The 16,626-nt window shown below is 34.0% G+C and overlaps 1 protein-coding gene across 2 annotated transcripts in view; it reads left to right on the forward strand.

Moving 5' to 3' along the window:
* PLXDC2 (plexin domain containing 2) overlaps positions 1-16,626 on the forward strand; it is a 518,304-nt gene that overhangs the window by 393,669 nt on the left and 108,009 nt on the right. For both annotated transcript variants that reach the window (XM_052000461.1, XM_052000460.1), the window contains exon 7: positions 1,100-1,199. In XM_052000461.1, coding sequence (XP_051856421.1) covers positions 1,100-1,199 — 100 coding nt within the window. The remainder of the gene's footprint in view (positions 1-1,099; positions 1,200-16,626) is intronic.

The raw sequence follows: 16,626 nt of genomic DNA on the forward strand, positions 1-16,626 counted from the left end.
ATCAGCAAACACATTTTATAGTGTCCATATGTGTATATAGAGCTATTTGTCAACTGAACAACACAGGTTCAATTTTCCTGGTTCTTACTGATTCACTTTTATGGTTTTCTAAGGACTTCATTATCATATATGTGTGTTTAACAAATGAGATAAAGTTTGTAAACACTTGATGAACCTTAAAGTTCCATCTCTGTAAATGCTAACGCTCAACAGGTCAAGAGGCTGCTTTTATGTTTTCATTTCATTCTTGATAACAGCTTCCTTATATATTGTACTTTAAGGTTTTAATGTGCTTTGCACACAACAGCTCTGTGACTTAGCTGACAGAAATGTCAAAAGCATTTTACAGATGAGAAAACTGGGAATGAGAGATTGTGACCTGTTTAAAGTCATGTAGCTAGTGAGTGTCTGAGATAGGTCCTCTTATTATGCATCTGTAGTTCTTTCCTCTAAAACATGTTGCTTCTCAATATTTCAAACAAATCTAAACTGAAAGACTCTTATATAGACCTTCATTTTCAATTACAAAATTTTTAATAAGGCATGTTTTGTCTTGTATGTATATGGGTTACATGTGTATCCGTGTGTACGTTTATTAATATGTATTACATCATATATGTATTGTGTGTTTATATACCTATTATATATGTGTTATATAAACATATATGAATTCTATCACAGAAGATATAATTTATATCAATTATGATAAAATTATAGTGAAGCTAGAAACCAAAAAACACCTGTATTCTAATTCCCCCACCCATTTTAACATACTGTATGTGATCCTGGGCAAATTATTCTATAATTGCTATTAACAACTCTGTAAGATGATGTCTCAGTAATGGTGTTAATCTTCAATATGGTAATTCTTTACTGTGAGTTTAAACACCAGTGAAATCACAATTTCAGTCCTATTCTTATCCTTGTATATTTAGTTTTCAATACTTTTCATTACCTTTCAGTTACTTGAATTCAGTCATCAAACATAATCAGCATGGATCACACTTGGTTATTTTGTTATGTTTTTTTTTTTCCTTTGAGAGCATGTTTAAAACTAAAATCTATTTGCTTTTCTTTTTATCTTTTTTTTTCCTTCTAGATTCCTGTGTTGGTGACCCAGATAAGTACAACAAACCATCCAGTGAAAGTGGGATTGTCTGATGCATTTGTAGTTGTCCACAGGATCCAACAGATTCCCAGTATGTATGTTGGAGAAAAGTAATAACATAGTTTGGATCTTTGGTGGGGGAGTTTGGAACAAGTAAATTAACTCAAGACTGCTTTAGCTGTTTGAACAACAAATCACTTAGCTAATTTGAGCTTGTTAATTAAAAAGTAATTGTATTTGGTTTATAACTCCCATTGTGATTTTCCATCTCATTGTTTCTCTTGAACTAATAATTTAGGTAAAGTGAAATTAAGCAGAGCAGACAAGCCAACATATATATATTACTTTACATGATATTCCATCTTGATTTCCTGGGTATTTTTTAAACTGCTAAAATAATCAATCAACAAACATTGAATAAGCATCTCCCATCTACCAGACATTGTGCTTAAAACTGGGGATACACACACACACACACACACACACACACACACACACACACACACCGTATATACTCGAGTATAAGCCAAGTTTTTCTGCCCAATTTTTGGGCAGAAAATCCCCTCCTCGGCTTATACTCGAGTCACTAGATAAAACGTGTAAATATCCCTTAGAATGCCACCCTGCTGTGTAGTATACAGCGCAAGTGCCGACTGTGATACTACAGGGCCGGCCGTTGCTACGGTGATGCGGCTGTTTCTGTAGTATCACAGTCGGTAACCAGACTGTATACTAATGCTGGCAGCTGCTCTACATATGTATACTGGCACCCGCTCTGCTCCTCTGTGGGCACCGGTGTGCTTCCTAAACCTACTGATATAAGTTTTCCCAGATTTTTGGGTTAAAATTAGGGGCCTCGGCTTATATTCGGGTCGGCTTATACTCGAGTATATATGGTATATATATATATATATATATATATATATATATATATATATATATATATATATATACACACACATACTTACATATGTATATATATATATGAAATAATGAACAGGAAGAGGGCACTGGAATTTAGAGGGGTTGGAGAAGACTTTGGTTGGGACTTAAGGGAAACCAGAAAAGTCAGAAAAGAGGAGGAAGAATGTTCCAGACATGAGAGAGAGCTGAGGAAAATGTCTAGGACTGAGACAGAGAAGTGGACTATCTTATTCATGAAAGAGTCAGACCAGTATCACTGAATAGAAGAGTACGTTTCAGGATGCAAAATGTAAGAAAAGTGGAAAGGCAAAGGAGGCTAGGTTACAAAGAAATACCAAAGAATTCCCTATTTCAAGTCAATAGGGAGCTTACTTGAGTTTATTGAATGTGTATATGTGGGTAGGGGGTGACATGGACAGTGATTTACTTTAATATGATTGTTCCTCATAGCCAATGTGTGGTTTCTTAATGAATCATTCAGTGAAGATTTGGAAAATGGGAGAGGCAAAGCAGTCTACTTTTAGAGAAAGTAAATGTCTTGTATGGTCAGAAACAAGTGGTGGTACTACTCAAACTTGGTGGAGTTTATCAGTCCATTTGACAATTTCTGTTGTATCATGCAGACATAACTGATTTTTTTGTGCACCTATATTGTACACTAGATATAATAATATAGGCCACTATCTCATAGATGCTGGAATTCCTTAAACCTATTCTTTTTTGAGAACATTCACTGAGTCCTTTTCTTGCTTGATGCCTTTGATTTGAGCAATAAATGATATTGATGAAACTCAACTCATGATTAAAACATTTCTTTCCTTTCAACCATGCACATCCTTTTTTTCTGACTTTTTCTCCTTAATGGTAGGTATAATTTGTCACAAGCATAGGCTGTGTGGTCCTGTCTGAAGCTTATTCTGCCTCATTATGTCATCTCCGGAATGTGGCAGGTAAATGGAGTGGAAATTATTTAGAGATTTCCCAAGCAATAGAAGCATTGCGGTCTATAGAGTGGTTAGCCTCATGTAACTCCTTACTGTACTCTTTCAGGATTCAATATCTACACTAGACAGAGCTCTATTTGGTACAGGGTGGGAATCCTCAAAGGGTTTTCTCCTTGTTAGCTCACAATTTGTGGGAGGTAATATTATTCAAGGGAATTGCTAAATCGAGGCGGATTCTCGAGAAACTAAATTGTCCTTTCAACAAAGCAGGAATATATTAGTATGTGTAGGAAATATAATAGCATCCTGACAGAGCTGTTAAATAATGTTAGCCCATGGAGAGCCAATGTTAGCTTCCCTTTCAATATGCATGTTCTTCCATTCTTGTCTTTCGGGATGTTAAATCAACCATGGCTTCAGTCAATTACAGCAAAAGCGAAATGAAAGACTAGTTGTTTCAGTTTATTTGTTGGTTCTTTAAGACACAGAAAGAATTTCAATTGCAACTTGCTTTGTCTTCTAAGAAGCACCTCAAAGATCTTGTAGCTAGATTATAAATTTGTGTCTAGTCATTTTTAAGAGAATTGATTAGCCTTTGGAATAAATTTAGCTCTTTATGAGTCTTTTACAAGAAGACAATTATCTGTTGCATTTATTTTATAAAAGATGAGCTTTAGTGAGTCTTTTGCTGTTTTGACTCATATTGTTATAAACTGAAAAGAAATACAGATATATTTTCTAATACCAGTATCATTTTTATTTTATGCCTCATAATGGATTTGTATACAGATCATAACTGGTTTGCTATCTCTGTATCTCTCTTTCTGTTTCATTGTCTATTATCTATCATTCTATCTTTTGGTCTCTATTTTCTATTCCTCTTCTGTCTATTTGCATTTCTGTCTATAATTTGTGTTTTTAAAAGACCTTTAGAGGTATATAAATTATGTTAGGGAAGAAAAAAAATCTTATTCTAAAGGCTCAACTTTGATTATATTTGTTGATAGGATGTATATGAATTTGCATGCAGATTTAATCATGCCGGTCAATCATTTTATATTTATTCTCCCTCTTTCTATCTATCTCTGGCACATATGCATACATAATAACTTAGATGTATACTTTAGTTTTCTGTATTAATCAAAGAACACAATTTACCTTGTGATGAATGCATAAATGCTGTAGAACTCTCCTGCATCTCATATGTCTTCATGATGTCAGCTTCAATATTTGACCAAGTGTTTCAGCTGCTTTTGTAATTGGTGGACTTCTGAAATTCTAGGATTGTGAATTTTGAAGGGATTCTGAGAGATCCTCTAGTTTGTTCCCTTGCCTTTAGCTGGCAATACCTTTGATCAGCCCTAAGAGATTTGAATGTATCCTGTGTTCAATTGTCCATGGGCAGGAGTTTCATGGTCTCCCTCCTTTCCAATGTATAGTATTGGCTGTCATTAGGAAATCCACCTCTCTATTAAATCAAAGTTTATGCTCTCTTTTGCTTCCATTTTTGCCAACTGAATGAAATATAAGAGGGAAAACTGCATTTAAAGATCATAGGACCATAGATTTAACAATGGAAGAAATTTAAATGCAATTAATTAAGCCAAATGTCCTCATTTAATATGTGAAGACAATTAGGCTCAGATAGATAAATCAATTGCTCTTGGACCCATAGCTAGACAATGTCTAAAGAAGGGTCTGAATCCTGAAGGTCTCATTACCACTCATATTAACATACATACTCTCCATTAGATCACCTAATTGTCTAAGGCAGGAGTCCTCAAACTACAGCTTGCAGGCCAGATTCAGCAGCTGAGGATGTTTATCCCCCTTACCAAGGGCTATGAAGTTTCTTTATTTAAAGGCCCACAAAACAAAGTTTTTGTTTTTACTGTAGTCTGGCCCTCCAACAGTCTGAGGGACAGTGAACTGGCCCCCTATTTAAAAAGTTTGAGGACCCCTGCACTTCCTCTGTCCTTGCCCTGCTCAAATAATTCTCTTTGGGGGGCACATTATTCTTGTTTCTTAACCATCTCCCATAAGGTCTATTATACAATTTTTTTGTCATATTGGTGAGACCTTCTTTCAGTTCTTACTAATATTCATTATGGGGATTAGACATAAGCAGACTGGTGATAAATCCAAGAATACTCTCATGTTAATCTGGTCCACCATGTACAAAGATATCAAATACAGTGTAGTGAAAAAATTATTTTCTTGATGTCATGTAATTTATATGCTATTCAAAATCAAGCTGCCAAAGTTTATTGAAACAATCAAAGAATGGTGAACACTGTTTTACTTTTGATATGAAGATATAGATTAAAAATATAGATTCTTGTAAAGTAGGGACTAGCTCCCTAGAGGGCCAGAGTCAGGATAAAATCTTTAGGGTCTTTAGGGAGAGAAGTGAAGGAGGCAGGCAAGCTGCCCCACAACTTGCCAAAGATGTATCCTTGATTCTGGAGTCTGGAGTCTCCAGCCTCTCTCCTCCTTGTCCTGCCGCCAAGTGACTCTGACTCCTCTCCCTCCACCCTCCAATCCTTGCATACGATTATCTTACTACCAAAAATTCAGCAAGCAACAATGGTGAAGAGAGCCGTCATCCAAATATATATTAATAGAGCCATTGTCTCACATCAAATAGGTAGTCTTAAGTGCTCTTTTGTCTGATTCAGAGTTTCAGCCCTCTACAAGTTCCATCACTATATAGCTCCTCCAATCTCATCTGAAAAATAGAAAGATTAGCATAGATGATCTTTAAAGTAGCTAACATTTCTAAATTTATGTTTCTTTTCCTGCTTCTCTCTTAAACCAAACACACAAGAACAAAAACCTCTAAGTTATTTTTTAAAACTTCAAAATAATCATTTTTATTTAGCATTGAGAACTCCTCTAATTTTGTGTACAAAGTCAAAAATATGATTTGCTGAGGGATTGTTAAGATTATAAAAGTTAGGGCCTCATGAAGGAAGTGACACTTGAGCTGAGCCTCATAAGGTTTTAGGAATTTCAAGGGGCAGAGGTGAAGAAAGAGACAACATTTGGATTGAAATATAGAGTATAACAAAGGAAAGAAAATATGGTCTACAAAGAATGAGCAAGTAAACAAGGTTGTTTTTGTAGAATATATGAAGAATTGTAATGTACAATCAGCCTAGAAAGATAGGTTGACATATATCCTAAAGTCAATGGAAAGTCATATAAATTTCCAGAGCCAGTGGAAGAAAATGGTTATACTGATTCTATAGGAATACTTTGTTAGTTGTGTGAAAGAAAGATTAGTGAAGAAAGAAAATACATGGGAAAAGATCAATTTGGAAGCTATTGCAAATAATCCAAATTCTAAGGGCCTGGTTTAGCATGGTGATTGTTGTGAGTAGAGAAAAGGAAAATGGTGGGAGAAATGAAGAAATGGCATCATTAGGATTTGATGATTGATTGAATAAGTAGGACCAAATTAGAGTGAAGAGTTGAAGAAGACTCCAATGTAGCTGGCTGGCTAGAAAACTGACTCTGGCCTTGACAATAATAGGTATTCAGGATGAAGGGTGAAGTTAGGCAGAAAGGTAATAAATATTTATGATGATTCTTCTAGATGGATAATTCTAGCTGGCAATTGGAAATGTGGGACTATATCTCAGGAGAGAGATGAATGGCTTGCTTTTTGATGCCTTCTCCATAGACTTTATAGATGAATTCATGGGTACTCATCATCAAGACAAAGTGTGTAGAGAAACGTAGATGGTCATGAATTAGTTTCCTGTATTTTACCCCGCTTTTTTCTCTATCAAATTACACCTGAGTTGATACTTTATTTCTTAGTTTATTTCTTAGTCTTTCTCCTGCTATTACTTCCCAAAAATGTTACTCTTTATCACATTTCAAATTAATCAGTATTAAAGTAGTAATCAATTTATTGCAGAAGGGGCCTTTGAGGCCATCTAAGCTAATTCCCTCATTTTTAAATGAAGTAACTAAGATTCACAAAAGTTAAATGACATGCCCAATGTCTTACAAATGGCAAAAAGACAGGACAGGAATTTGGACTACGATGATGTTTATTCCTACATTCCATCATTTCATTTTTTCATCTTAACATAATTGTTGCTTTTAAGAAAACATTAACTAGCTTACTTAGCATTTTATTTTTCAGATCATTCCCTATGGGATTTATTTTTATTTTATGCATTGTTTTTTCCTCAATAAATATAAGATGCTCATTTATATAAGTGCTCATTGCACTACTCTTGATTTTAATTCTTCCTTCCTTACTCTCCAATTTATCATTTTCAACTTCATTATTATTCTTTAGTAGACTAACATTCCTTTTGAAAATCTCTATCCCTGGGATTAATTAATGTAGCATTTCTCATAATTCCAGAAAACATTTTGTTAAATGAGAAACCATGAAGATTTTTTATTTTATTTTAATTTGTGACTTATTAGTAGAAAAATAACAATAATCAATAAATTAACAATCATTTATGTGTTAGTATTATATGGCCAGATAAGCAGTTAATAAGTATTAACTTCCCCTGATTCTTCATGTCCTAGGCTAAGCACTTATGGTACAGAGAAAGGCAAAAACAGTCATTGTTCTCAAGGAGCTTGTGATTTAATGGGGAGACAATAAACAATAAATATTATACAAATAAGATATATAGGGGATAAACAGAATAGTCTCAGATGGAAGGAACCAAAATAGAGAAGGTCTGAGGAAGTCTCTTTTTAAATATAAAGGTGCTGTCCTAGGTACTGGGAATGAAAATATAAAGATAGAACAGTCCCTTCTCATAAGGAATTTACTTCCTCCCAATATGCCATTGGCAAACTGTGCATTTATAGGTATACACAAAACTTGTACAGTATCCATAAAAATTCATTGCAGAAAATGAGAAAGCAGTTAGCAGTTGGAGAAAAGAGGTTCTCAGGAAAGGCCTCATGGAGAAGTTGTTATGTGAACTGGGAAGCTAGGAATTTGAAGAGGCAGAGTTGCAGAATAAGTGTATTCCAGGGATAAAAGACAAAACATCTGTACAAAGACAAAAACAGAAGATGCCATGTCATATGTGAGGAAGAGCAAGAAAGCCAAATTGATTGAAATATTGATTGGATAAAAGAGTTTTAAATTATATGATTTACTCAAAGACATCCTTATATAGGCACCAAAATTCTACTTATACTATTTATGTACATTTATTTAATACCTAACATGTGATACAAGGAGAAAAAAAGAAAAAAAAACACATCTCTATTCTTACAGAATATACTGTCATGTGAGGGTGTGTGTGTGTGTGTGTGTGTGTGTGTGTGTGTGTGTGTGTTTATGGCAGCCAGGGAAACCAGAGGAGAGAATAAAATTTATTAAACAACTCAAATACAAATAATTATAGGAATGAACATGTAGGAGATCTCAGACTAATCTTAGAGATTTAGGATAAACTTGTATAGTAGAAAGCTTGAAAGATATGAAGAATTCCAGGAGGCAAAGGTGTAGAAAGAATCTGTCCATACCAGGGATCCTCAAACTACGGCCACGGGCCAGATGCAACAGCTGAGGACGTTTATCTCCCTCACCCAGGGCTATGAGTTTCTTTATTTAAAGGCCCACAAAACAAAGTTTTTGTTTTTACTATAGTCCGGCCCTCCAACAGTCTGAGAGATAGTGAATTGGCCCCCTAGTTAAAAAGTTTGAGGACCCCTGGTTAGGTCATTATATGTTAATACACCAAAGTGGGAAGGGGGTAAGAAGAAATGTAAGAATAGCAGTGAGAAATGAAGAAATATCAGAGTACAGACATTACTCTGTAATGGAAAAAAGTGTAAAATAAGCCTATGGATAGGAAATAAAGTCAAGGGATTTACCTTGATTCATTTCTTTAGATAAACAACACATCTCAAAATATATCATAACAAACTGAGGCTTGGAAGTCCCTCTAATTCTAGTCCTCCACTATACAGCAAGATGTGACAAATTCATGTTAAGTTGTTAGTTTTACGACTTCAAAACATTGAGACAAAACTCATTCTAAAAAAATCATTCCAAAATAATGCCAGAATTCACTGCATTTTAACCCAGGTGACATTCATTTAAGTTTAACATTTCCTTAAAGTGTTATCTTTTATCCATGCATTCACAAGCATTTTGAGAACTGGAGACTACTTAATGGCACATATATATTAACCAATACATGACAATCCATGCTTCATGAGGCAATGTGATTTGAGGTTCAACATTACAATTGACAAATTAATACAAAAATTTGGCCTTTTAAAAATAAAGTTTAAAACTTTTTGTAGAACAAAGATTTCCAACCTTGACCTTCTTGACCTAAGACTGGCTACATAGCTGTCAATTTATATTGTGGTGTTGTTATTAACACATTAATTGGCAACCTAAACCAAAAGTATGTGCATATTTTTTGTAACAGACAAAATCAAATAATTTAATCATTCATGTCCATACCAGAAATGCATTATATATTTTTTTAATATTTTATTTTATTTTATAATAACTTTATATGGACAGAATCCATGCCAGGGTAATTTTTTATAACATTATCCCTTGCACTTGCTTCTGTTCCAATTTTTCCCCTCCCTCCCTCCACCCCCTCCCCTAGATGGCAAGCAGTCCTATATATGTTAGATATGTTGGTAGTATATCCTAGATACAATATATGTTTGCAGAACCGAACAGTTCTCTTGTTGCACAGGGGGAATTGGATTCAGAAGGTAAAAATAAATCAGAAAGAAAAACAAAAATGCAAGCAGTTTATATTCATCTCCCAGTGTTCCTTCTTTGGATGTAGCTGCTTCTGTCCATCAATTATCAATTGAAACCGAGTTAGGTTTCTTTGTCAAAGAAATCCACTTCCATCAGAATACATCCTCATACGATATCGTTGTCAAAGTGTATAATGATCTCCTGGTTCTGCTCATTTCACTTAGCATCAGTTCATGTAAGTCTCGCCAGTCCTCTCTGTATTCATCCTGCTGCTCATTTCTTACAGAACAATAATATTCCATAACATTCATATACCACAATTTACCCAGCCATTCTCCAATTGATGGGCATCCATTCAATTTCCAGTTTCTAGCCACTACAAACAGGGCTGTCACAAACATTTTGGCATATACAGGTCCCTTTCCCTTCTTCAGTATCTCTTTGGGGTATAAGCCCAATAGAAACACTGCTGGGTAAAAGTGTATGCACAGTTTGATAACTTTTTGGTCATAATTCCAGATTGCTCTCCAGAATGGTTGGATTCATTCACAACTCCACCAACAATGCATCAGTGTCCCAGTTTTCCCGCATCCCCTCCAACATTCATCATTATTTTTTCCTGTCATCTTAGCCAATCTGACAGGTGTGTAGTGGTATCTCAGAGTTGTCTTAATTTGCATTTCTCTGATCAATAGTGATTTGGAACACTCTTTCATGTGAGTGGTAATAGTTTCAATTTCATCATCTGAAAATTGTCTGTTCATATCCTTTGACCATTTATCAATTGGAGAATGGCTTGGTTTCTTATAAATTTGAGTCAGTTCTCTATATATTTTGGAAATGAGGCCTTTATCAGAACCTTTAACTGTGAAGATGTTTTCCCAGTTTGTTGCTTCCCTTCTAATCTTGTTTGCATTAGTTTTGTTTGTAAAAAGGCTTTTTAATTTGCTATAATTAAAATTTTCTATTTTGTGATCAGTAATAGTCTCTAGTTCATCTTTGGTCACAAATTTCTTTCTCCTCCACAAGTCTGAGAGATAAACTATCCTATGTTCCTCTAATTTATTTATAATCTCCTTCTTTATGCCTAGGTCATAGACCCATTTTGATCTTATCTTGGTAGATGGTGTTAAGTTTGGGTTCATGCCTAATTTCTAATGCATTATATTATTACACAGTGGAAAAGATTAGTTTGGGTGAAATAGCTTTAAGTTTAAAATGGATACTTCCAAAATGTATGTGTAAGTGCTCCCATTTACATAGCATTTTAGGATCTTCAAACTGCTTTTGTTTTTTCAAGATGATAAAAAAGTGACTGTAAGCATGTCCTAAATCAACTAATTTCATTTCATTGAAGATATCCCAACAAAACCTGATATGCAATTAGAGGTATTTTCTTTAAGTAAAGCTACTTAGTAGATTTAGCAAAATAACTTCATCATAAGTGAAAATTTCTAAAAGCTGTTCTCAACTTTTGGAAGGAATTTTAAAAACTTAGATTTGATATGATTCACATCGATCACTGCCAAAAGAAATTTACTTAATTTTATGCCAAAAGATACTAGTTCTCTGAAATTATGTCATGTTTAATTAGACCTGAAAATTCTGCAAGATATTTTGTAATTTGAAATTTTAAAGCTCATTTCCCACCTTGAAAAAAGAAACTGTTTAGAAGACTTTTGTGGTAGTGTTGTCACCAGATTAAATTAAATTTATTGAATTGGTTTAGTATTAGAAGTCATGATTTATATTCCTTAATCCTTTATCAATGCTAAGTATGTTAAGTATAAAAATCTGTTAAATTGTGACTCACAGAAGAAAAGATAATCACAATAGTTTTTGTTTTGATGTTTTGGAGATAGAGCAGCTCTACTTTTTAAATCAAAGTGAAGAAACTGAAATAAATAAGAGGATCAAGGACTAATGGAATGAAAAGTAAAGCTCTACATTTAATTCAGGCCACCAGCAGAATTCCTTTGGTCACTAAGGCTCTTCAAGACCTCATCAGCCACTGACAGCTCTCTGTAAGGACAAGTCAATGGAGATTATAAAGTTATTCCATAAAATATGTTCCCTTGACAGATCATAAAACACTTCAGAGATAGCATTTGCCCAAATTGAAGTTTCAGTATTTTGATACTGATAAATGTTTAAAGGACTTTATAAAGAATGTTCTGTGGTTGTTCTAGACAGTATACTGAAACATGGCCAAATATCATTTACCTTTGTTGTTATTGTTGAGGAAGGTATTTGAACCATTTTTTAAATATTTGCTTCAGAATTAGCATATTTATAATTCAATTCTTTTTCAAATTTGTAGTTAAGTGATTTTCTCCCATTTCATCTTGAGTAATGAGATGTCATGTATCTAATTAAAAACTACCCAGCAATATTCTAAATGGACAACTGCAGTTTTCCTTTCAACTTGTCATTGGTGGTAGAATGACCCCAACATTCTGTGACTATATTTGAATTTATATGGAGCTTTGGTAAAAGTATTTACCTGCTTCAGTCAATTTCTTGTCCTGTAAAATAAAAACATAAGATTAGTTACTTACTCAAACTTAATTTTAAAAAAAAGTATGATTCTGTGACTCCTAACAAATACAATCTGGATTCATTTTAGTTTTAATAATGTAGTTTGAATAGTTTAAATGTTGAAATTTTAAAATATATTGAGAACTCTTTATAAGCACCAGTGTATTATCATCACATGTACTGATCTTGATTATGTTAGATCATTTTTGTATTTTATTGAAAACTACTTCTTAGAGTCATAAACTCATAGCTCTAAGAACTCCAGAGGCCATTTAATCTAACTCTTGTTTTTTCAGATGAGATAAATGAGGACAGGTTGATTATGAGTTTCCAAAATTCACATAAATAATGACTGTCAGGATTGGGTCATTCATTTGCTTCTCCATTAAATTCATCCTTAAAAGAAATAGTTTGGGTTAAAATATCTCAAAGATCTTTCTTATCCATTACTAACATTATGTTAGTTTAGAATTGCATAGAGGAAGTGGGGGAAGAAAATGGAATTTAGATACCATTAGAATAGGAGATAAAAAGAAAATCAATTTTTTCCATTATATTAAGCAATATATTAACATCTCAGTTAGACCATATTCTGCTTTGTGTCTTCATTTATCTAGAACAAAACAGAGAGCTTAAGGAATGCTGAAAATGCTTTTGAATAATCAAAAGCAATATCACAAAGCCCATTCAATGAAGTTACCAAATTTTACTCTTGAGAATTTCTCAGACCCTCACTCAACGTTTCCTTGGTTTTATTCCACATAAAATTCTAAAAATTGTAATTAATCCAGCACAAATCCCATTCTTGAACTTAGAACCTATTTAAAAAAAGACACATAAAAATCTATGCCACAAGGCAGAATGTGATGACCACAATTCATATATTTCCTTACAGTGGTACTTGGAGTTACATATGTGATGATTCTTATGTGCAAAGAAACTAAAATGTTTAGTGACATATCTAAAAAGTGACTCAGGAAGATTTTAAACTTGGGCTTTGTACCTTTTATATATGTCCCTCAATACCTCTCCCTATACACACACATACACACACACACACACACACACACACACACACACACACACACACTTTCCTCCCCTCTTTCTCTACCTCTTTCCCCCTCTCTCTTCTTCTTTTTTCCCCTCTCTCTCCCACTCCTTTCCCCTATCTCCCTCTCTCCTTCTCTCCCCCTGCTACAGAAGTCATTTTTTTCCACTCTTAAAGGATCTGCAAGAGCTTTTATTTCTTAAAAAATTTGAATAAAATATGTGTATTCTCTTGTTCTTTTCTATATCTCTTCCTTTGCTGGACCTATTTTTGCTTCTTTCCTAATTTTCTTAAGTTCCAAGAAATGCCCCCATATTAATGTGATCCCCAGAAAGTCTGTATCATAATATTTCCCATCAGTAAAAATGTAAAAGTTATATGAGTCTTTTTACTACTTCCAGTCTTGAAACATATCATCCAAGACAGAGAAGATAAATTTAGGACATAGTTGTTGAGGGAATTTGTTTCATTTAATGATGCATTGTGTATAAGAATGTATTTTTTTTTCTTTTTCATTTCTTCTCCTACCACAGTCGGGGCAGAAATAGGATAAGGAATACATATTTCTGTTTTTTTAAATAGATAGGAAAAGGATATGAGAAATATTCCAAGTATTTTCAGATGAAGTTTCTTTTACTTTGTTTCAAGAGACCTTTCAGAGTGAGAATAATCTGTAAATGCTATAAATGTTTGTAACATAAGAAAAAAACACTCAATTAAACAATTAAAAAAATTAAGCCCTAGATAATCCTGATTATGGATTGCTTATGGGTTGGCTTGCTTAGAATTAAAAAAAAATCTCACTGCATAAGTTTATAACCATATCATTATGCCTTATGAAGGACATTTTATGAAATAGAAGCCTTTTAAGGGTTTGGATAATCTGATTTAATGACTCTTTTTCCTAATTAGTTTCCTAGGACTCTAATTTCTAGTCCAAATAATTGGGCTATGTGTCCAATGCCTAGTATATCATGATTTATGATATCATAGTTTTCTTCTTCTCCATTAGATTCTTTCTGTACATTGTTTGTTTTAATGACTTATTACTTCTTTCTTCCTCTCCTTTATTTTCTACATTACCTATTATGTGGTTGATGTCTCAATAAAAGTTTCCCCATATCTTTTAAAACAGCATTTCCACATTCCTCTCTACTCTAGTGGGGGCAATTGGATGCCAATTCATTTAACCATATTTTTTCTCATATGTATGTTGAAGGAAAGAGAAAGTTTGCATAAATCGAAGGATGGAACAGTATATTAATTTCATAAGATATTCAGGAAGAAAAAAAGAATGAATCTCTGGTTGGATCTTCCTTGTAAATTGTTAAAACAAGACCTCAGATTTATCTAGTTCCTTGCTTTAAGGAAAAAACTTGAGGGAGGGGGAAACCCTCTCTCACCTCTGAGAGAAAATCAGGCAATTAGTAGGCTTTTATTAAGAACTTAAGACATGTCAGACATAGTGCTATGCTCTGGGGAAAAAGCATTTCAGTCAGACCAGTATCTTGGGCTTTTTCTTTCCTGATACTTTGTTTTCTTTCTCAAAAGAGCTATTTCAAACCCAAAGATTCTAAATTTTGGGATAAGATTTCATTATTTGATAAAAACTGCTGGGATAACTGGAAATTAGTATGGCAGAAATTAGGCAAGGACCCACACTTAACACCACATACCAAGATAAGATCAAAATGGGTCCATGACCTAGGCATAAAGAACAAGATTATAAATAAATTAGAGGAACATAGGATAGTTTATCTCTCAGACTTGTGGAGGAGAAAGAAATTTGTGACCAAAGATGAACTAGAGACCATTACCAATCACAAAATAGAAAATTTTGATTATATCAAATTAAAAAGCCTTTGTACAAACAGAACGAATGCAAACAAGATTAGAAGGGAAGCAACAAACTGGGAAAACATCTTTACAATTAAAGGTTCTGATAAAGGCCTCATTTCCAAAATATATAGAGAACTGACTCAAATTTATAAAAAATCAAGCCATTCTCCAATTGATAAATGGTCAAAGGATATGAACAGACAATTTTCAGATGAAGAAATTGAAACTATTACCACTCACATGAAAGAGTGTTCCAAATCACTATTGATCAGAGAAATGCAAATTAAGACAACTCTGAGATATCACTACACACCTGTCAGATTGGCTAAGATGACAGGAAAAAAATAATGATGAATGTTGGAGGGGATGCGGGAAAACGGGGACACTGATGCATTGTTGGTGGTATTGTGAACGAATCCAGCCATTCTGGAGAGCAATCTGGAATTATGCCCAAAAAGTTATCAAACTGTGCATACCCTTTGATCCAGCAGTATTTCTACTGGGCTTATACCCCAAAGAGATACTAAAAAAGGGAAAGGGACCGGTATGTGCCAAAATGTTTGTAGCAGCCCTGTTTGTAGTGGCTAGAAACTGGAAAATGAATGGATGCCCATCAATTGGAGAATGGCTGGGTAAATTGTGGTATATGAATGTTATGGAATATTATTGCTCTGTAAGGAATGACCAGCAGGATGAATACAGAGAGGCTTGGAGAGACCTACATGGACTGATGCTAAGTGAGATGAGCAGAACCAGGAGATCATTATACACTTCGACAACGATATTGTATGAGGATGTATTCTGATGGAAGTGGATTTCTCTGACAAAGAGACTTAACTGAGTTTCATTGGATAAATGATGGACAGAAACAGCTACACCCAAAGAAGGAATACTGGGAAATGAATGTGAACTATTTGATTTTTGATTTTCTTCCCGAGTTATTTTTACCTTCTGAATTCAACTCTCCCTGTGCAGTGGGAGAACTGTTCGGTTCTGCAAATATGTATTGTATCTAGGATATACTGCTACATATTTAACATATATAAGACTGCTTGCCATCTTGGGGGGGGGAAGGAGGGAGGGAGGGGAAAAAACGAAACATAAGTGATTGCAAGGGATAATGCTGTGTAAAAATTATCCTGGCATGGATTCTGTCAATACAAAGTTATTATTAAATAAAAAAAAAAGAGCTATTTCAAAAGTCTTTTGGGAAACTTTGGACTATATTTTTGGAAGATCAAGATGGACTATGGAATGCTCTTTAGAGAAATTTCTTTTCATGTTTAAAAATTAGGTTAATTGTGTAGTTGCATGATATAATTCTTTTTACATGATAAGTACTCTGTAAATATTGTTGAAGAATGAACTGGAAAAATGTGGTGACCATTTGGAGTTCATCATTAAGCAAGAGGAGTTATGTAAATAAAGAATTATTAACAAGTAATTTATTTCACTGCTCAGCACTGCCTCAGTCATAGAACATTACTATATGTTTATT

This window comes from Antechinus flavipes, chromosome 5 (genome assembly GCF_016432865.1).
Source record: "Antechinus flavipes isolate AdamAnt ecotype Samford, QLD, Australia chromosome 5, AdamAnt_v2, whole genome shotgun sequence".
Classification (NCBI taxonomy): domain Eukaryota; kingdom Metazoa; phylum Chordata; class Mammalia; order Dasyuromorphia; family Dasyuridae; genus Antechinus; species Antechinus flavipes.